The sequence below is a fragment of the Zootoca vivipara genome, chromosome 13, assembly GCF_963506605.1.
Source record: "Zootoca vivipara chromosome 13, rZooViv1.1, whole genome shotgun sequence".
NCBI lineage: Eukaryota > Metazoa > Chordata > Lepidosauria > Squamata > Lacertidae > Zootoca > Zootoca vivipara.
Window position 1 is genome coordinate 13,761,190 of NC_083288.1, and position 21,937 is coordinate 13,783,126.

Below are 21,937 nucleotides of genomic sequence, written 5' to 3' on the forward strand. Positions count from 1 at the left end.
AAAAATAAATAGGGGGTGGGTGGGTGGCAGGAGAACGCTCCTAAACATCCCAGTGGGGTTTGAGCATGCTCAACAGCCACAGAAAAGTAGTGGGTTGATTTGTGGAGGCAGAGCGAGTCGGGTTTTCTGGGACAATGGAATTGTGGGAGTAATCCACGCTGCAATATTTTGTTGCAGGCCCCACTAGTCCTGACTTAACCATCACTTTCCTACCAAGCAGTGGCAGCAACTTACGAGACAGAGCACTGGGCAAAGGCGAGGTAGTCCACCAGCACATCAAGTCCTTTGTTTTCTTCGTTCAGGAATTCCTGGACCCAGCTAGGGGAGGGGGAGAGGAAGAATAAGCAGAATTTTTGGGAAAAAAGTAATTTTTGGAAAGAGTATCCTACTGCCCTTTCCCCAACATTTGAGATCTGCCTCATCTTTCTCCAGAATCCCCTTCCTGGTATTTTCATCCTGCTTCTTTCTAGACAGAGATAGACGCCTCTGTCTTTTAAAAACAACAACTGCCGATTAATATATTATTAATCCTTTTACAGCCCGTTTCGGTGAACTCAAGTGCTCCAGGCTCCTTCTCGCACTGATTCCTGCAATCCTTCAAATCGGCTGCAATTAAGGGAGGCTTTCTTTTGAGTAGACACCGGATAGGGTTTGTATTATCGTCCCATTTTCCAGATGGGAACTAAGACTGAGAGTCAATTCAGACATTCGGGGGGGGGGGGGGAAACATACTCTACAGTCATTCTGAGACCATATCACTTTAGAACCTAGGTTTTCACATGTCTGTCGGCTCCCTCATAACAAAATCTCCCTTTTTTTACATGGGTTAACTAGCAGGTCACGGAGAACGTTAAACTAGACACTTGAATCTCTCTCCCTTTCAGGGATCTGTGAGCCAGTAGAGCACCCAAACATTCTCACCTTCATTTTGTGCTCTGTAGGGGCTATATCACACCAGAGAATTCTGGGCATTGCAATTTGTTAAGGGTTGGTGGGAATGGTAACTCTGCGAGGAGTGCCCAGCATTCTCTGAGGGAAAGAACACACTTCAAATGTGCTTTAAAAGCAGGGTGTGCTTTTAAGATAGCCTTAGATAGATAGATAGCCTTAGCTATCTGCCTGTGGTGGGTAAGAAATGCCTCTATTTATTGTTTATACATACATGCATAATTTTATTTTATTTGTATGCCAGCTTTCCAGACTTCAAAGTATGCTCAAGGTGGCTTACAACATGGAAAAAACATACATAACTGTAACTTAACAAAAGTAGGCTTGAGCAAAACACCAAAATATGAAACCAAAGTAAACAATTTCCACATAAATCGCAATTATCTAAAATAAAGGTACGCAAAACCAGCATCAACAACAGTAACAACACCCCAACTCCAATTTATGGCTACTTTTTATCACATTGATAATGCTAATGATAATGGTGAGAATTTTTATTATTTATACCTGCCCATCTGGCTGGGTTTCCCCAGCCACTCTGGGCGGTTTACAACACATTAAAAAAATGTTGTAATTGTGAATGTTTTTCATGTTGGAAGCTGCTTTGAGCATGGTTTGAACTATGAAAAGGTGGCATACAAATAAAATTTTGTGTGTGTGTGTGTGTGTGTGTGTGTGTGTGTGTGAGAGAGAGAGAGAGAGAGAGAGAGAGAGAGAGAGAGAGAGACCATGCTGACTGGTATGCTTTTTTACTTTGTACTGCCCCCTCCCCTGCTGTGCTGTCAGAGACCAGTCTGAGGAGTACAGCTCCGACCAGGACCCTGAAGCTGCCCAGGAACAGTAGAGATTTGGAACAGTGGTTTGCAGAGGGGCATAGTTCTGAAGACAAAATTTGGGACGAATGGGGTGGGGTGGGGAGAGCAAAGTGAAGAAGAACCAGAAGAGAGAGCTAACAGACTCTCTCTCTCCGGAAAGTGTCCAGCCTATCAGTCCAAGGTGATGTAGAGCAGATAAGGTGGCTACACAAAAAGCACAGTGGTTGTGAAATCAGGTTGCAAGGTGGAAACCTTAATTGGGAACACCGTCATTCCAAGAATGGCTGCTTTGTTCTTTCGCTGTGATCATTAAAGACTCTTTAAATGGTAAGAGACACTTCTCACTTTGTCCTGCTTATCTATGGCCGAAGTGGGGAAGGAAGCCCAGTCCCCGAAGCCTCACATGTGCTCAGTGATATTCATGGCCAATTTCCTTCCATGCAAATGCTTATTTATACTCCCAATCACAAATAAAGCCCATCTGTGTGATTTCACCTATTAGCTAAAGTGCAGGCTCCACTTACACAGCAAACAAGTGCTAAAAACTGGTCTGGTGAACAAGGCACTTTCTTCTACCAGAAAACCAAATGTTCTGTTGCTGGGGCAAAATGGATTGCAATTAGCATACACATGCAAACTTTTTCCTCCATGCCGCCACTGGCTGTGGAATTATCTTTGGTATGACCCTTTTTTCACATCACCATGAAAACCTTTCGCTGGCGTTTTCATGGAGAGATCTGGTATTTTTACAAGCACCCGGGAAAGTGGCTGAAAATTCATTTTCTCCCCAGGACATTTTGCCACACAGGAGCACATTGAGAGTGGTTACAAACATAACGTTTGGAGATTTGGGGATAAGTTCTATTAAGGGATTTCAAAAGCACCTCCGTGCAAAAGTGAAAATTAAACAGATCCCCACAGAAAAAGCGCAACCCTCTTAGCATATGCAGCTAGAAAAAGCTGCATTCAACATATAACATTTCCACCTGGAGGTGTTCAAATGATTACTTAAAAACAAATCCACCCGTATGAGTTTCAAATTCCAGTCATACTTTGGATCCTGAATGCCTTGCAAGTCAAATGTTTTGGCTCCCAAACGCCGCAAACCCAGAAGTGAGTGTTCCGGTTTGTGAACATTCTTTGGAACCCAAACGTCCGAGGCAGCTTCCAATTGGCTGCAGGAGCTTCCTGCAGCCAATCGGAAGCTGCGGCTTGGTTTCTGAACGTTTTGGAAGTCGGACTGACTTCTGGAATGGATTCTGTTCGACTTCCAAGGTACCAATGTATACGTTGACAATGGCTTCATCAGCAAGTATCCCCCAGGTTAAAAACAACAGCAACACAGTGGCTGTAATCCAGGCATCCCCAAACTTCGGCCCTCCAGATGTTTCGGACTACAATTCCCATCATCCCCGACCACTGGTCCTGTTAGCTAGGGATCATGGGAGTTGTAGGCCAAAACATCTGGAGGGCTGCAGTTTGGGGGGGTGCCTGCTGTAATCTATCGTAAGTCAGTGGCTGGAGAAGGAATTTCAACACAGATCTTCCAGGGTTAGGAATTTTCACACGGGCTGCTGGGAATACCCAACAAGAGGCTAGTATTTGTCATTTGTAAATGGTCTCAATGTGGGACAGAAAACAAAGGAGTTATTTTAAAATCATGACATACATTCTGGCCAATGTAGGTAGTGCCTGAATATTACTGACATGCAGCAAATGCAAAAATAAATAAATGAATGAATGAATGCAACCATCAGATGTGGAAATGGCCTGACAGCCTTTTCACAGGGCTGCAATGCACCTACTGGAGCTCCTTCTTGATATACAATTTGCTCCTTTGTACTCCATCAGGCCCAATAGTACATTTTGTCACAAAACGCTGACATGACTTGTGCACGCTGGCTCCCACTGTTCCCTTTTATTTTCTGACTGCTTGGCAGGCAATCAATCCAGAGAGATAAATGCTTCCCCGTCTAAGCTGTTAATTAGCTGGCATACATCACTGTCGTTAATGGTGTCGGCTGCTGCCTCCGACATGCTGGGGTCACCTTCTCTGCAGAGGGCCTTAGACCTTAGCCGCTACCCACCAGGTTGTTTGAGTAGTCCGGGGGACTGGGGGAGAGGGGTCGCACAGCTCAGTTACCGACAAACGAGGCAGGGCTGTAAACCAACCTAAGCCGCTCCGACATTTATGTTCACATGAACGACTAAACATTTAACATCTCATTAACAAGCGCTTAATGTGCTTCCGATTTTCGAGCTGCTCAAGGGGACCGGCGGCTGCGTACGCACGATACCTTTATAGCACATTCCGAGCACTTTTTTGCCCTCAAAGAATTCTGGGCATTGCAGTTTTCCCCTTGCAGTGTTACAATTCCTAGCCACCCTTTAAAAACTTGTTGTTTGTTTAGTCGTCTAAGGCGTGTTCGACTCTCCATGACCCCATGAACCAGAGCATGCCTTGGAAACGCTCACTTTCTTCTCAAAGCTTCTCCTTTTTTTAATCTCCATGGAGTTTTCTTGGCAAAATACTGGTTTGCCAATTCCTTCTCCAGGTGGATCACATTTAGTCTAAACTCTCGGCTATGACCTGTCCGTCTTGGGTGGCCCTGCATGGCATAGCTCATAGCTTCTTGGAGTTATTCAAGCCCCTTCGCCATGAAGGGGCTTAAAAAACTACAGTGCCCAGAATTCTTTCAGAGGGATGGGGAATGGGCTTTGAGAGTGGGGATGCTGCCTATCTGCTTCTAGTGGGAAAGAGTTTGGCCCACAACATTGAATCCATGAGTTTTTGTTGACATAGAGTCATGCGTCTTGTCCACAGGAGACCAATAGTGCCCGTCAATATGATCAGTTTGGGGTCTGCAGGCTAAGGTATCAGGGTGTTGTACGCTGGTACAAAAACCTTAAACCTGACCTGGTAATTCTTCCCTCTCTTTGGTTGGAAGGGCTCATAGACCCTGAGAGTCATCTAGTCCTGCCATTCAGGAATCCTGCCCACAGCCGTCCCTGAGTTGGCTTGAACCAACCAACCAACCAACCTTTGTGTTGCATTGAGCTTTGCCTTTATCGAGCTATTATGGAAGGCAGGCTAGAAGCTGGATTGAATCAAGAATAATGATATAAAGGAAAGGCACGTTCCAAATGTGGGGGCTCCCAGGAGGCCCTGGGACATTCCAGCTGTCCCTCCGACCTCTTGAACAAAGCAGCACCTGCCGAGTAGGGGATTTATCTGCAGCAGCATCCGACACACTGCGAGGCAATGCATGCAGTCAGAAGGGAAGAATAGGGAAGCTGCCCCTCCGTTCATCAGAAATGCTTTCAATCCTGGCCCAAATGCACCTCCGCTTTGGCACAGAAAATCAACACTACAAAATTCTTGCTTCGAAACACATACAGAGTTATACATACACCTTGAATAACACAGGTCCAGAATGCCTTACCCTGCACATCTCAATCTGATCAACAAAAACTCGTGGATTCCGTGTTGTGGGCCCAACTCTGCGGAACTCTTTCCCACTAGAAGCCAGACAGGCAGCATCCTTGCTGAGTTCCAGACACTTGGTTAAAACTGTTTTATTTTAGGAGGCATCACAAATGCTTCTTTGGTTTACGTTCCCGATTTGAAATTTCTAAGCTTTTAAATTTAATAGGTTTATCTGATGTTTTATTTTGGTGTGTACTGCATTTTTATTTTATTTTTTAAATCATGGTAAGCCACTTTGAGACCTCGATGGTAAAAAAGCAGGGCACACGTTTTAAAAGCAACAAAACAAATAAATGACGCGATTGCGCGCAGCTCGGGTCTGCACGAACAAAAAAGTGTTGGTCGTCGGTACTAACCCTATGTAGTTGGTCCTCAAAGATATCTCCAGCTCCCGAAGAATCTGGGTGGACTCTTGGGCCCGTCTCTTAAACTGGGCGAACAAAGCAGAATGAAAAACAGGTTAGCGGGCAACCGTACCAGCAACGCTGATTATCAACGTTTTTACTTGCATCGTGCAGACGATTCATAAATTGCCTTTTAAAAAATAAATAAACAGGTTTCAAAAATACCCAAGCTTAAGTGAGAAATGCACATGTGCAGCATGAGAAATTCTGAAAGGCAGGTGTGCATTGAAGCAGTCGGATTTCCTCATAATAAAGGAGGGATGACACATCTCCTCCTCCTGCCATCAAGGACTGCATTTCTTCAGAAGCTGCATGGCAGTAGTGTGGTGGATACGTCCCACAGCTCCATCCATCCATTCCCCTTTCTCGCACACCACCCATTAATACTGAGATCCATCTATCCCCATCTCCCATGCTCTGCTTTTCCCTATCTCTTGCCCTCCTTTTTCTCTCCTGCTGCCATGGATTTGCCGCTAAATTCCTTCCCTTCCCCACTGCTCTCTGCATCCAGCCGCCACTCAAGAGTCTGGGAGGCAGGAGGCAGCACAGAGATGCTCAGAGGCCTGGCTGCAGAACTCTATCTGCCCTGCTCCATGGTTCGGCCTCCAAGCTCACAGATGCTCCCGTCCGCTGGTCCATCTCGCTCTTCTCCCAAGTCCCGTCCACCTTTAAAGCGGCGTCGTACCACTTTGAAACAGCCATGACTCCCTCTTCAAAGAGTCCCACGAGCTTGCAGTTTGTTAAGGGTGTTCAAGCGACCCTTATTCCCTTCTCCCAGAGCTACAATTCTTGGGAGTGCTTTAACAACCAAATCCTCTTCCCAAGGAGCTCCGGAAATTATAGCTCTGGGAAGGAGGACAAGCTGCAAAGGAAATCAGGGGACAGCATAGAATACGATTACGGTTGCATCATCCAGTTTGAAGTCACCTTTCCGCTGAATGCACCCGTATCCAGATAGCTCTTCAGTTTCTGGATGTAGGCCGAAGGTGGGTTCTTGACCTGAAACCTTTCCTGCGGAAAGAGGCACAAAAAGAAGAACAAGGCAGGCTTTATCGAATTGCAGGTGGGCATTTTAGAGCTGCCTCTAAAAGCACAAACATACTATGAGAACACAAACGAGGGACAAATTCACATGGCAGATATTTGGGCCAGCGGAGTAGACAACACCCAACACGATGTGTCTCCCTGCAGAGATACTGCAGGAGCAGCTGGGCCCAAACATCAACATATTGCAGTTGCTACGCAAACATAGGTAAAAGGTCAAGGACCCCTGGACAGTTAAGTCCAGCCAAAGGCGAGTATGGGATTGCAATGCTCATCTCGCTTTCAGGCCGAGGGAGCCGGCGTTTGTCCACAGACAGCTTTCCAGGTCATGTGGCCAGCAGGACTAAACTGCTTCTGGCGCAACAAAACACTGACGGAAACCAGAGCACATGGAAACAGTGTTTACCTTCCCGCCACAGCGGTAGCTATTTATCTACTTGCACTGGTGTGCTTTCGAACTGCTAGGTTGGCAGGAGATGGGACAGAGCAATGGGAGCTCGTCCCATTGCAGGGATTCGAACTGCCGACCTTCTGATCGGCAAGCCCAAGAGACTCAGTGGTTTAAACCACAGCGCCACCCATGTCCCTGCGAAAAGACGTACAACTCTACACACACAATCTCCCCACGCCCTGGTAAAAGCTTCCAGTTCTGTGCGGAAAGCCGCAAGCAGCTCTTCCTCCTGCGACAATTGTGTTGCACCACCATCCTTGTGACACAGTGTGTTGCACCAGAAGGACTGTGTATGTACTGTGACTATCAGCTGATCTCCTCACCTTGTTTATTCCCTAAAGCACTGAGTTAAGCAATGCTGTGTTTTGTTTTGTTTTTCTAAGTTTTAGAACAGGGCTAAACTTTTTAACCCCACTCTAAGTCCCATAAACATGAGAGACTTAGGGCTCGTCCCCACTTCCACATGTCTCACGCCTAGAAAGCACAAGTCCACTTGCCATTGCCCTAGTGCTTTGCTCTGGAAAACTCCTTCCCTGGCGCTAAATCGGAACGAACGGACATCCACTCACTTAAAACTCGATTGCTGTTTGTTCCGATTCAGCACTAAAGAGCAGGTTTTCACGGGGCAAGGGGTGGGAGCAGCAGGGCAAGTGGAAGTACGGATGAGCCATACTGTCAACTCTATGCGGGAAGTATACCAACTTAGGTTCTCATGCAGAGCCTTTATTCTGAAACAATCCCCGTGGGGGGGGGGATTAAAAATAAAATTTGGAGAGGCCACCCATCATGTCCAAGAGATTCCTTCAAATGCCCCCACCCACAACTTGAAGCACAAACTTTAAGGCACCAAGCTTAATTGTGTTTTGACCTCTGCTCAAGACTCGTTTTTCTTGTTACAACATTAGCCGATTTCAATCCCTAGCTTTTCGTGAAATGTTCTGTTAATTTTCTACTGTAATCATCATTGCTTTTAATATATGTGGGTTTAATATATTTGGTAAACTGCCCTGGAATGTGGGCGGTATGTAAATATTTTAACGTGAATACATAATTTATTTATTTTTAAAAATTAAAACTAAAATACCCGTCATTCCATGTTTCTATTACAACAGAGTAACGTAGTCTCTTAGACACAAATTCTGAGGGCTATTCCACACAAATCGCTCTCGGATAAATCTGCCAGTTAACCAGAAAGCTGCCAACCTGGACAGTTGTTGCTATTTTTGTTAATATAACAAATATTATTTTAGTAATTACCATTTTAGTATCGGTAATTGTTTTAGTATTATTATTTTAGGACCAGTTGCCAGAAGCATATTTTTTTTAATGAACTCTCTCTCTCTCTCTCTCTCTCTCTCTCTCTCTATATATATATATATATATATATCCCCAAACCAAATCATCCATGAAGCTCTGTGTGAGGGACAGGGGATATCGCGAAGTCCCTCCCCTCCTGAGTTCAAGCCCATCCCCGAGCACAGGGGAAAGCAGAGAGAGTTCCGATTCCAATGGGGAAGCAGGAAGTCGTGTCCGAGGCTCAGGCAAGGTAGAGGAGCCAGGGTCCCAGGTGGGACAGGAAGGGGCGAATAAGGGGGGGAGACCCATCCCCCCAACTCCGGAATTACGTAGAAAGAGGAGGGGAAAGAGGATGGGTCTGCCAAAGCTTTTGTGTTGGAGAAAGACGCGCCAAAAGCCATTCGGAGGTTCTGGAACCGACTGACCACCTCACTCTGTGTAAATAGCAATGACTTCAGCACTGTAAATACGCAGCACCAATAAAAGAATAAAATGCAGAGCTGCGTAGCGTCGTTACTCTGAAGTAGCCCACTCCGGCCACTGTGACAGCAACCTCCGAATCACTTTTTGGGCTACTTTGGAGTTGCCGGGATGAGCGTCTCAGAGGCGGAGAGATGGCGGCAGATCGCGGAGCAAGCCCAGCAAGAACTGCAGCAGCTGTCGCTGCAGGCGCAGGGGGAATTGAAGGCAGCTAAAGAAGAGACTAAGAAGGTCCAGGACGACCGGCTACAACTTGCGGAACAGGTGAGAGCGCTACAGGAAAGAGAGCAGGAATTAAGGGCGGTGGCGGTAGACCTCCAAAACAAGCTGGATGCAGAGAAAAACAAGGCGGGAGGGGCACCCCAAGTCCAAGTGCTGCCAGGAAGGAGAGCCGGGACCCTAGTAAGCAAGTTCAACGGAGACCCGAGGGAATATCAGGGCTTTGAGACTGAGATTGTGTATGCTCTTGAGCTGCACCACGATGAGTTCCCTGATGATGAGCACAGGGTAGCGTTTATTGTGGAGCACCTTACCGGGGCAGCCAGGGAGTGGCTAAGACCGTTAATCGCAACAAAGAATCCTTGCATGAAGAATGTCAAACTATTTCTAGAAGGTTTGAAAACGATGTATTCGTCCGATAGTCATATGGACCAGACTAAGGAGGAACTTCATAATTTACGCCAAGGAAATATGACAGTTCGCGCGTATTGGGCGAAATTCACCATGCTGGTGCACAGATTGGGGTGGGAACTGGAGTCACCCCCAATGCAAGCGGCGTTCTACTTGGGGTTGCATGAGGAGGTGAAGGATGAGCTCTCGAGAGGTCCAAAGCCCAGTAATATGGATCAGCTGAGCAAAGCGGCTCTGGCGGTGGGGGTGAGACAGGAATCCCGGTGGAGCGACAAGCAAGCAACGCGCGCAAAGCGGGCTTGGTTCCCACGGTCGCAGGAGAAGCCACTCCCCCAACAACCCTTTCAAGCCACGCCTGGGGCCAGCCAGGACCAGGAACCCATGCAGATTGATAGCGCGCGCGCGCGGGCTTTTCAAACCCCAGCGGCGCCAAGACGCAAGGAGGGAAGGGGTGGGAATTGCTTTCTCTGCAACTCCCCCCAGCATCTCGTCAGAGACTGCCCACATCGCAGGGAGTGGCAAGGAAAGGCGGGAACGGTTGTGCCCTCCCCCACTGACGCAGCACCACAGCAGGGAAACGGGAAAGCCTGGCTGCAGGAGACAAGGGGCAGCAGCCAGGCACAGTCAGCAGACAACAGCCCCAGCCCACCCACCCGCACAGAGAGGAGCAGAGCCAGCCCACCCCTCCCAGAGCAGGAGTGGTTCTAGAAGTGACGCTCACGCTCCCAAATGGCTATCCCCTGACGGTCCTCGCCCTAATTGACAGTGGGGCGTCAGCGAACTTCTTCTCGAGAAACTTTGCAGAAGAGCACCAGATCCAGCTTCTGCAGCTGGATTTTCCTCTGCACGTGGCGACCATTGACGGCAGAGAGCTGCTGGGAGGGGCCATCACTCATCAACCCCCCCCCCATGAAAATGACGGTGGGAAGGCACTCAGAGACACTGGCATTCAACGTCACCACCATCTCAGACCCCCCCCCCATCGTCTTGGGCATGAGCTGGCTGGCGCGCCACGACCCCTCCATCAGTTGGCACCAGAGATGCATCACTTTTGGATCGGACTTTTGCCTGGAACATTGCATGCAGCACCAACCAGGGGAGGGGCCTCCGATAGCCACGGTGGCCACCATGCACGTCAAAGGGGGTGAGGCGATACCCAAGCCGTACTGGGACCTGCAGGAGGTCTTCAGCGAAGCGGAGTCCGACCACCTACCCCCACACAGGCCTTTTGACTGCCAGATCAACCTGGTGCCAGGGGCAACTATACCCCCAGCCAAGCTGTACGCCATGTCAGACCAGGAACTGGAGGATCTGCGCGCTTTCATCGACAAGAACCTCAAGCGGGGGTTCATCAGAGAAAGCAAGGCAGCAGGGGGCAGCCCAGTCTTCTGGGTGGACAAGAAAGACACGCAACAGCGCCGTCTTGTGGTGGATTTTAGACGGCTGAATTCAGTGACAGAGCCAGTGGCTTTCCCCATGCCCAGAGTGGACGATCTGTTGACAGCGGCACGCAGGGGCAAGATTTTCACCAAGCTAGACCTAAGAGGGGCGTACAACTTGATCAGGATCCGGGAGGGCGATGAATGGAAAACCACGATGTTCACGCCTCTGGGCTCTTTTGAATATCTGGTGATGCCCTTCGGGTTGCAAGGGGGCTCAGCATGCTTCCAGGCCTTCATGCACCACGTCCTGGGGTCCCTCCTCTTCAGGAAATGCTTGGTCTTCCTAGATGACATCCTTATCTATTCCGATGACCCAGTGCAGCATGTGAAAGATGTCAGGGAGGTGTTGCAGCGCCTGAAGGAGAACCACCTGTATGTGAAGCTGGAGAAGTGCAAGTTTCACACCAAGGAGGTGGACTTCCTGGGCTACAAGCTGTCAGACAAGGGGCTGGCGATGGACAAGGACAAGGTGCAGGCCATCCTGGACTGGCACAGCCCCAGGACGCGCAAAGATGCCCAACGCCTACTAGGCTTCGCCAACTTCTACAGGAAGTTCATCAAGAACTTCTCTCGCGTTACGGCTCCCATCACTGACTGCCTGAGAGGCAAGCAGAAGTTCAGGTGGACACCAGAGGCGCATGCAGCGTTCGAAAGCCTCAAGAGGGTGTTCGCCTCAGACCAGAACCTGTTCCACGTGGTTCAGGACGCGCCCCTACGCGTGGAGACAGATGCTTCTGATAAAGCTGTGGGCGCCATTTTGTTGCAACTGGACGCCAACAGAGAGTGGAGACCCTGTGCCTTCTTCTCCAGGAAGTTGACCCAGCCAGAGAGAAACTACACGGTGTTTGATCGGGAACTTCTTGCGATCCACGCTGCGTTCCAGCACTGGAGACACTTCCTGGTGGGCACCAAGCACCCCATCCAGGTGTGCACAGACCACAAGAACCTGGAGTTCTGGAGAACTGCCAGGGTGCTCAACCAGCGGCAGATACGGTGGGCAGAGTTCTTCTCGAACTTCAACTTCTCCATACACTACATCCCGGGAGAGCAGAATGTCAGGGCGGATGCCCTCTCCCGCAAGCCAGAGTACATGGAGGAGGAGGCGCCACCGGCACCCAGACACATTTTCCCCCCGTCAGCATGGTCCTGCGGAGCAGCAGTGGTGAGCGAGGCGGAACTCACAGCACTGACGGCAGCGGATGAATTTGCCAACCGCATCTTCAGAGAACTGAGAGGGGGGGGAGCAGGCAAAAGACTTTGCAGAACGCAGGGGGCTGCTTTTCTACAAGGGTGCACTGTACCTGCCCACCACCCAGCTTAGACGTACGGTCCTCAAGCAGATGCACGACAACCCAACGGCGGGTCATTTTGGGAGGGACAAAACCACTCACCTAGTCATGAGACACTTCTGGTGGCCAGGGGTGCGGGAAGATGTTAGAGACTATGTACGGGGCTGTGACACCTGCCAGCGGGCAAAGGTGGTCAGAGCAGCGCCACCGGGATTGCTGGAGCCCTTAGCCACGCCACACAGGCCGTGGGAAGTGGTGTCCATGGACTTCATCACAGATCTGCCTTCTTCCAGGGGCAAGACCGCAGTGTTGGTGGTGGTGGACCTCATGTCCAAAATGTGCCACTTTATACCGTGTGCCAGGGCGGTCTCTGCAGAGGAGACAGCCAAACTGTTTGTGGATCACGTATTCAGACTGCATGGATTACCTTTAAGGGTTATTTCGGATCGTGGCCGCCAATTTGTTTCCAGGTTCTGGCGGCGGCTCATGAACCTCCTGCAGGTGGAGGTCAGCTTGTCGACGGCTAGACACCCGCAGACCAATGGACAGGCGGAGAGGGTCAACGCCATTCTGCAGCAGTACCTGAGATGCTACGTCAGCCAGCGGCAAACGGACTGGGTGGATCGCCTGCCACTGGCAGAATTTGCCTACAACAATGTGGTGCACGTCTCCACAGGGGTGTCGCCCTTTAAGGCCAATTACGGGCGCGACCTCAGATCTTTCCCAGAGAGGGAGGGGGAGGAGGAGGAGGAGGGCCCACAGGCTGAGGATTGGGCAGAGGAACTGGAGACGGTGCACCAGCAGCTTAGAGAACACTTGGAGAGAGCCAAGGAAGCGTACAAGAAGGGGGCAGATCGCCACAGGCGACCGGGGGAGGTCATTAGGGTGGGGGACAAAGTTTGGTTGTCCTCGGAGGGCCTTCCCATCAGAGGGAGGTGCAAAAAGCTGGCGCCCAGAAGGTTGGGCCCCTTCACGGTCACGCACCAGGTCAACCCGGTGGCATACAGGCTGGCACTGCCAGAGGACATGAGGGTGCACCCAGTGTTTCATAGATCGCTGCTGTCGCCGTACAGGGAAAGCAGCAGGCTCCGAGGCAGCGAACAAACCCCTGAGGGAGGGGGGGGAGAGAGAAGGCAGGGAGCAACTCAATGAGGCCACGGCCATCCTGGACTCAAGGAGGGGGGTGGGGGGCCTGGAGTACCTCATGGCATGGGAGGATGCTCCACCGTCCCAGAATGAATGGGTCCCAGCCACTCAGATACAGGAGGAATTCCTGGTAGAAGAATTTCACGCCCTCTTTCCCCATAGACCCAAGCCCTGGCACATGGAAAGGGAGGGGGAGGGGGAGGAAGCACGGGAGAGCAGTTCACCATGGCGCTGGGAAGCGGAGTTTGAGGAACCAGAGGATGAGGTATGGGTGTCACCGAGATCCACCCAGTCAGAGGAAGGAGCAGATTGGCAGAACATTTTTACCCCCACCAGCTCTGACGCCACGGACTTTTTGGGATTCCCGTCCTCCCAGGCGGAAGGGGGGGGCTCGCAGGACTGGGGGGAGGTGTTCACACCAACGGGCTCGGAAAGCACTGAGTTCTTAGGCTTCCAGTCGTCACCGACACCTGGGGGGGACCTGGGGAGGGGTGAAGGAGAGCTTGGGAGGGGGGTGGATGTGAGGGACAGGGGATATCGCGAAGTCCCTCCCCTCCTGAGTTCAAGCCCATCCCCGAGCACAGGGGAAAGCAGAGAGAGTTCCGATTCCAATGGGGAAGCAGGAAGTCGTGTCCGAGGCTCAGGCAAGGTAGAGGAGCCAGGGTCCCAGGTGGGACAGGAAGGGGCGAATAAGGGGGGGGGAGACCCATCCCCCCAACTCCGGAATTACGCAGAAAGAGGAGGGGAAAGAGGATGGGTCTGCCAAAGCTTTTGTGTTGGAGAAAGACGCGCCAAAAGCCATTCGGAGGTTCTGGAACCGACTGACCACCTCACTCTGTGTAAATAGCAATGACTTCAGCACTGTAAATACGCAGCACCAATAAAAGAATAAAATGCAGAGCTGCGTAGCGTCGTTACTCTGAAGTAGCCCACTCCGGCCACTGTGACACTCTGTATAAATTTGTTTTGTATATTCTGGCTTGTGAAATTTCAAACAGATTTTGGGGCAGAAAGACAGGTGGAGGAGAGCTATTCCACATATGTAGCTAATAAGGCGACAGCAGCCATTTTAAGCAGGCTGGAGCTTGCTTGCCCCTGGAAATATTAGCTGAACGTAGAACGGCAGTTGGATTAAACTGATTAAAGATGGATGCCACGTTCTTCTCTGACAGCTTTGAAACTCTGAGGCCGTGAAGGGTTTAAGTCACATAATAGTGCTCCTGTGCCATTTCAATGGGGCTTGTGCAGCAGAACATCCTAGCAGGTTGTGCCTGTGGATCTGGTATGTGTGCTTCCCTCTGTATTGACTTTTATAGTAGCTTGTGCCTGTGGATCTGATCTGTGTGCTTCCCTCTGTATTGACTTTTATACTAGAGTTGTGCCTGTGGATCTGATCTGTGTGCTTCCCTCTGTATTGACTTTTATACTAGGTTGTGCCTGTGGATCTGATCTGTGTGCTTCCCTCCGTATTGACTTTTATAGTAGCTTGTGCCTGTGGATCTGATCTGTGTGCTTCCCTCCGTATTGACTTTTATAGTAGCTTGTGCCTGTGGATCTGATCTGTGTGCTTCCCTCCGTATTGACTTTTATAGTAGCTTGTGCCTGTGGATCTGATCTGTGTGCTTCCCTCCGTATTGACCTTTATAGTAGCTTGTGCCTGTGGATCTGATCTGTGTGCTTCCCTCCGTATTGACTTTTATAGTAGCTTGTGCCTGTGGATCTGATCTGTGTGCTTCCCTCCGTATTGACTTTTATAGTAGCTTGTGCCTGTGGATCTGATCTGTGTGCTGCCCTCCGTATTGACTTTTATAGTAGCTTGTGCCTGTGGATCTGATCTGTGTGCTTCCCTCCGTATTGACTTTTATAGTAGCTTGTGCCTGTGGATCTGATCTGTGTGCTGCCCTCCGTATTGACTTTTATAGTAGTCTGTGCCTGTGGATCTGATCTGTGTGCTTCCCTCCATATTGACTTTTATAGTAGTTTGTGCCTGTGGATCTGATCTGTGTGCTTAATAATAATAATAATAATAATTCCTCCGCATTGACTTTTATAGCACCTGAGGCAGCTTAAGCTAACCTTGCCACATGGTAGGGCCGCTTCTCTGTTTTCTGCCTTCCTCAGGCACTCCCCATTTCCTACCACCGGCCTCTCGCGCTCCCTCCCCCTCGTTTCTCCACAGCCGCATTCACACATACAATTGCGCACGTCTTTCTTAGCAAATCAAACAGCCGCAAGGAGGAAACTGGTCATTTCCCCACACTCCCTGCCACATCCTACATGATTCCGGAGAGACCAACTCTCTCTCCCTCCTCGCCCGTCACTCGACGGCACATGCTGCGAATCACAACGCAGAATGGCCAGACCCAAGGGTGACACAAGGCCTTGTGACCCGTTTTCGCTCGAGCAGCCGAGCAGCGAGTTGAGGTTAGGGCTGCCTTCTCCTTCCCCGCTGCCCACTCGCTCAGCAAACACCTTGAGATTGCCAGGAGTTTCTATTTCAGATGCCACATCCCCTGTGGCAGAGCTGTCTTCGCTGAATCCCACACAGACATCTGCACATCTCAAATGAGTCACTCCTCTCCCCTTCCCCCCCGTCTTCTCGGCATCATTCACAAGCCTGTTCCTTTATTAACCGAGAAATATATAGCTTCACAGCATGAACGGGTGCCATATTTTCTCTCTCGCTGCCAGCAGCTCCTGTTGAAAAGTGACCCTGCCAAACTGTTTTGTTCTTGTTTAGTTTAAAATTATAAGAAAAGGGTATGTACATAGAAGAAGTGTAAATTAACACCTCATGATTTAACTCTGTACATGTACCAAAGACTATGCATGGGTCTAAATTAATAATTAAAAGATTTTATTCATTAATTTAGATCCATACATAAGTCTTTGGTACATGTACAGACTGTGGGCAGGATTCCTGAATGGCAGGACTAGATGACTCTCCGGGTCTATGAGCCCTTACAACCAAAGAGAGGGAAGAGACCACAAGGGCCATCCAGTCCAACCCCCTGCCAAGCAGGAAACACCATCAAAGCATTCCTGACATATGCCTGTCAAGCCTCCGCTTAAAGACCTCCAAAGAAGGAGACTCCACCATACTTCTTGGCAGCAAATTCCTTAGAAAAAGGAGAGGAAAACTCTCAGGCTGGAGATAGATTTTTTTGGGGGGGGGCATCTCTCCAGAGCAGGGTTCAGCAACCTTTTTCAGCCATGGGCCGGTCCACCGTCCCTCAGACCTTGTGGAGGGCCAGACTATTTTTTTGGGGGGGGGGAGAGAACGAATTCCTATGCCCCACAAATAACCCAGAGACGCATTTTAAATAAAAGGACACATTCGACTCATGTAAAAACACGCTGATTCCCGGACCGTCCACGGGCTGGATTGAGAAAGCAATTGGGCCGCATCCGGCCCCTGGGCCTTAGGTTGCCTACCCCTGCTCCAGAGAGACAAAGGCAGATTGACAGAAGGAATCACTACTTGTGGTGCAGACACCCCACTTCTGTCTGTGGCCAAACAGCTCTGGCAGGTATTTGTATGGTTCCTAAAACCTACAAACCCCATTTGACCAAAGAAGATAATAAATGTGTGTGCGCTTCGTGGAGAACTGCCTCCCCCTCAAAACACGTCCCCTCTCCCTATAACCTTATGGGACTTGTCACTTTCGCTCTGGTATAAAAATATGTAGAGTTTAGCACCAGCTGAAAAAAATAACCCATAAATTACATGTCGCCAAAAGGCTCAGGAGACCCCCCCAAAATTATCTGCTGTTTGGTGGAGTATTATCGTATATACAACAAATGCATACACACAATACTCCCTTCTCCAGGTCATAATGTGAATTTTGGCTTTCCTAATGAGTTTAAGTAGAGTGGTAACTTGGTTTTCGAACGTAATCCGTTCCAGAAGACCGTTTGACTTCCGAAACGTTCGAAAACCGAGGCGCTAAGGGGCCGCCTGCAAATTCAATAGAGAAAACTGAGGAAGAAAAAACTCAGCAGAAGCCGTTCGACTTCTGAGGCACGTTCGGAAATGGAAGCATTTACGACCGGGTTTTGGGCGTTCGAAAACTGAAATGTTCGATGTCTGAGACATTTGAAAACCGAGGTACCAACGTAACACTACTCAGGGCCGGCTCTAGGGGTAGTCCGGGTGGCGTGGGGCGCCGGGGCGTCGGAGCGATCTCCGCACCATGGCGCCCGACGTGCTTGAGACGGCCCTGACTCTACTCACCAAATTTAAATCTCTGCCAGATATACTGCGTTGCTTATTGCTTTGTAATTGTACTTCTGCTATTTTTGCCGTTTAGCTTTGTTTGACTTACCTCAGTGAAAAGTTTTTGTTTTGTTTTTAATTATAGAATCTCTCTCAAACTAGGTGTGTACCAACGTACTAAATGCAAGAATTGGCTAGCCCCCCCCCCTTACCCACAATGCAGCGAGTCTGGTTCTTCTTGCCTTTGTACTGCAAATGACAGGCGTATTTGCCTCCAAATCAAATGCTGATTTAATGCTCAACTTTGACTCTCCCTCATGCCAGTTAGAGCCGCTTGCAGCCAGCTTCTGACAGACAGAGACAGAAAGAGCTTTCCCTGAACTTGGTCCTGACAAGAATCTTGCATATCTGGAATGAAAGTGCTGGACTAATTTGGCGCTAATTAAAAAAAACACAAAACAACTAATAGGGTGGTACCTTGGTTTTCAAGCGCCTTGGTACTCGAACAACTTGGATCCCAAACACTGCAAACCCAGAAGTAAGTATTCCAGTTTGCGAACCTTTTTCGGAAGCCAAACATGCTCTGTTTGGAGTGTTACACTTCTGATTTCAGTGCCACACTTCCGTTTTGAGTGTTATGCTGAGGACTGTCTAGTTTTGCTATTTATTTGCAGCTCTTTTGTTTTTGTTTTTGTGTCTGTGTGGAACCCAGTTCAGCTACTGATTGATTGGTTGTGTGACTGCAGTACATTGTTTATTGCTTTCATTTTATGGATCCATGGTCTCGTTAGATAGAATCATAGAATCATAGAAGAATCATAGAGTTGGAAGAGACCACAAGGGCCATCCAGTCCAACCCCCTGCCAAGCAGGAAACACCATCAAAGCATTCCTGGCATATGGCTGTCAAGCCTCTGCTTAAAGACCTCCAAACGGATTAATCCGTTTTGCATTACATTCTATGGGAAAGCGTGCCTTTGTTTTGGAACGCTTTGGTTTTGGAACGGACCCCCAGAACGGATTAAGTTTGAGAACCGAGGCACCACTGTATGGGAAACTGGAAAGAAGTGGCGTCTGCATGCATGGCAGTGGTGCTGGCAAATCCTGCAAGTTTTTATGAAATCCTTCAATGATCCCCCAAGTCCCCATAGAATTATTATGAGCTCAAAATCTTTTGCCAGAATTTTTTTTATATAAATAATTTTTATCAAATTTTCCAAATAAGCAAAAAATAAAAAGAATTTTTTTTAACATTCCATCTTATATTCCCCTCTCATTTCAATTTCGCTCTGCCGAGCCGTGACTTCCCTCCCTCCCTTCATTCGGCTTTCTTGTTGCCTCTTGTCTCACAGTTGTTTTATACAAACATATATAAATTAAATTCGTAGGATTTATTTCAGTCCTGCAAGTGTCTTTAAACTTCTACACTTCTTCTCTATATAGTCAATAAATTTACTCCGTTCCCCTTGGAACTTTGTCTCTCCTTGGATTCGGAACCCACAGGTCAATTTTGCCAATTCTGCATAGTCAAACATTTTCGCTCGCCACTCCTCAATTGTTGGTATCTCATGTAATTTCCATTTTTGGGCTAGTAATGTCCTTGCCGCGGTTGTAGCATACATAAATAGTCTCTTGTCCCCCTTTGCTATTTCCTCTCCCATTAGTCCCAGTAAAAAAGCTTCAGGTTTTTTTGGGAAAAGTGTACTTAAACATCTTTTTCAACTCATTATATATCATTTCCCAAAATCCTTTTACTTTCTCACATGTCCACTTTACCCAGAATTTTAAGGCGGTCATGGAAACCACAGAGTAGGGGCAAACTGAACCATGGTGATATGTGCCGTTTCCTATTCTTCAACTCTGAGAGCTATGGCCGTTTAAGGCCGATTCACAATGCAACATGTAGAATTACTTAAGAAAGAAATGAAAAAAAAAGGAAAGGCCACTCTGGTCTCTTACCTGGTCACAGATCAACTCCCATTTCTTTTCATTGTCATACTGGCTCAGTAGCTTCATTTTGTCTGGCGGCAAGTTCATGGAATTCTAAAGGACAAGAAGGAAATAAGAAAAATGACTATATTACAGATGCAGTTAGTATATAAGATGCACCTTTGCAACCACTCTGAAGGTTTAATAAAAGCTGCAAAGCAACTGAATAGGGAGAATTCATTCATAACAGAGCTGATGATGGAAGCAAGGCAAGGCACTTATTTAACTTTTCTCCCCTCTTTCTAAAGCAATGGAGATCGCTTCAATATCACTGTTTTTCTCAAAGAAGGATACTGTTTGCTCATGCATCTATTCCCAAGAATTTAGACTCCCCTCACCAATTCCTTTTTCTACACTGATTTTTCCCAGGACTCATCCCTTTTAAACAAAACAAAAAGCAAACAAACTCATTTTAGTTTAAAATATGGGATTGTCACAAAGAACCCTGGATACGTAATATGGATAATGCTTCTTTGAAGCACATGCTTTCATAATGTCCTATACTTACTAAGTTTTGGGAAAGAGAGCAGGACTATATAAGTAAGATGCTAACAGAACAATTTAAGATTTTCAAAGGTGAACATTATTTTGAACTATATACCTATTGTATGGAAAGTGACAGAACTGCAAGAAAAATGGATTCCACATGCCTTAATGGTGGCTAAGAGACCGAGACTGATGAACTGGAAGAATAGAAAAATGATTCCCCTGAATCAATAGCTTGACAACACAATATTAGCAACATCTGAACAGACTGCTTATAGACGCATACTTTCTTTGGATCAATATAATGATAGTTGGAGTGACTTTATTGATTATTGATTGGTTATTGATAAAGAAATTTGTGTTAGAATAATAAGACTATACACATTTGTATACTAATGTATGCAAATGTAAGTCAGCCTTTTTCATTTATTTTCATTCACATTTTTCTTTTCACCACTTTTTCATTATATAAATGAAATTCTTCCAATAAAATATCTATATCTATATCTATCTATAAAGAACATGGGCAATAAAATATTTTCCTATTCTGCATGAATAGGAAAAATCAACATGTTACCGTACCTACAAGTCAAAAGAGAAAAAGACAACAAGACGATAAATGGGAAGCTATTGCATCCCCAAAGGGTGGCCTCGTAGCATCTTAAGGTATTTATATAACAGAAATTTGTCAGAGATTGTAAACTGCTTCACCTCTCTCTCCTGCCCCAATTTGCAACTAACATGAACAACTTTTTTTTCTAAACCCTACATTTATCAACCATCAGACCCATCAATGCTAATGTTACTAGGCTGCAGCCCAGAGATTTCCCTTGTATGTTTAAAATCCACCACTAACTCAAAAGCAAATAACCTATAGCTTCTCCTACTACAACAGCCATTCTCCACTGCATGACACATCTTTGTAGCAGGCAAAGGATGCCATCGCTGAATGCAGGCGCGGAGGAAAGTATGACACGTGAGGAGGGAAATGGGGAGAAGATGGCATGAGCTCTTGGTCCTCCAGATTAAAAGATACAGGGGGATCAAGCATCACAACTGGAGAGAGACGTGTCATAAGGTAATGTAAAAGTGCTGTCTAATATGTATAAGGTATTATTGGAATGGGAGACAAATGATGAGCAAGTAAAATCCTCAGTGACAATAGACATTGGCTATAATATAGATTCAGGGACCCAGGTGGCGCTGTGGTTAAACCACTGAGCCTAGGGCTTGCTGATCAGAAGGTCGGCGGTTTGAATCCCTGTGACGGGGTGAGCTCCCATTGCTTGGTCCCAGCTCCTGCCAACCTAGCAGTTCGAAAGCACATCAAAATGCAAGTACCGGTAGATAAATAGGAACCGCTACAGCGGGAAGGTAAACGGCGTTTCCGTGTGCTGCTCTGGTTTGCCAGAAGCGGCTTTGTCATGCTGGCCACATGGCTTGGAAGCTGTACGCCGGCTCCCTCGGCCAATAATGCGAGATGAGCGCGCAACCCCAGAGTCGGTCACGACTGGACCTAATGGTCAGGGGTCCCTTTACCTTTACCTTTATAATATAGATATGGAAGCACGGGAACGATTGTGGAATACGGATATAAAATTCACAACATGCTATGGTTTAAGAGAAAACTACAGTGGTACCTCGGAAGTCGAACGGAATCCGTTCCGAAAGTCCGTTCGACTTCCAAAACATTTGGAAACCAAGGCGCAGCTTTCCAATTGGCTGCAGGAAGCTCCTGGAGCCAATTGGAAGCTGCAGAAGGATGCTCGGGTTCCAAAGAACTTTTGCAAACCTGGACACTCACTTCTGGGTTTG

The 21,937-nt window shown here is 47.9% G+C and overlaps 1 protein-coding gene across 3 annotated transcripts in view; it reads right to left on the reverse strand.

Annotated features, from left to right (window-relative positions):
- The window catches only part of FMNL1 (formin like 1), a 120,235-nt gene that overhangs the window by 56,373 nt on the left and 41,925 nt on the right, over positions 1–21,937 (reverse strand). For all 3 annotated transcript variants that reach the window (XM_035135503.2, XM_035135504.2, XM_035135502.2), the window contains exons 2-5: positions 19,607–19,690; positions 6,582–6,665; positions 5,607–5,680; positions 235–318 (exon numbers count right to left, since the gene is read on the reverse strand). In XM_035135503.2, the coding sequence (XP_034991394.2) occupies positions 235–318; positions 5,607–5,680; positions 6,582–6,665; positions 19,607–19,690 (326 nt within the window). The remainder of the gene's footprint in view (positions 1–234; positions 319–5,606; positions 5,681–6,581; positions 6,666–19,606; positions 19,691–21,937) is intronic.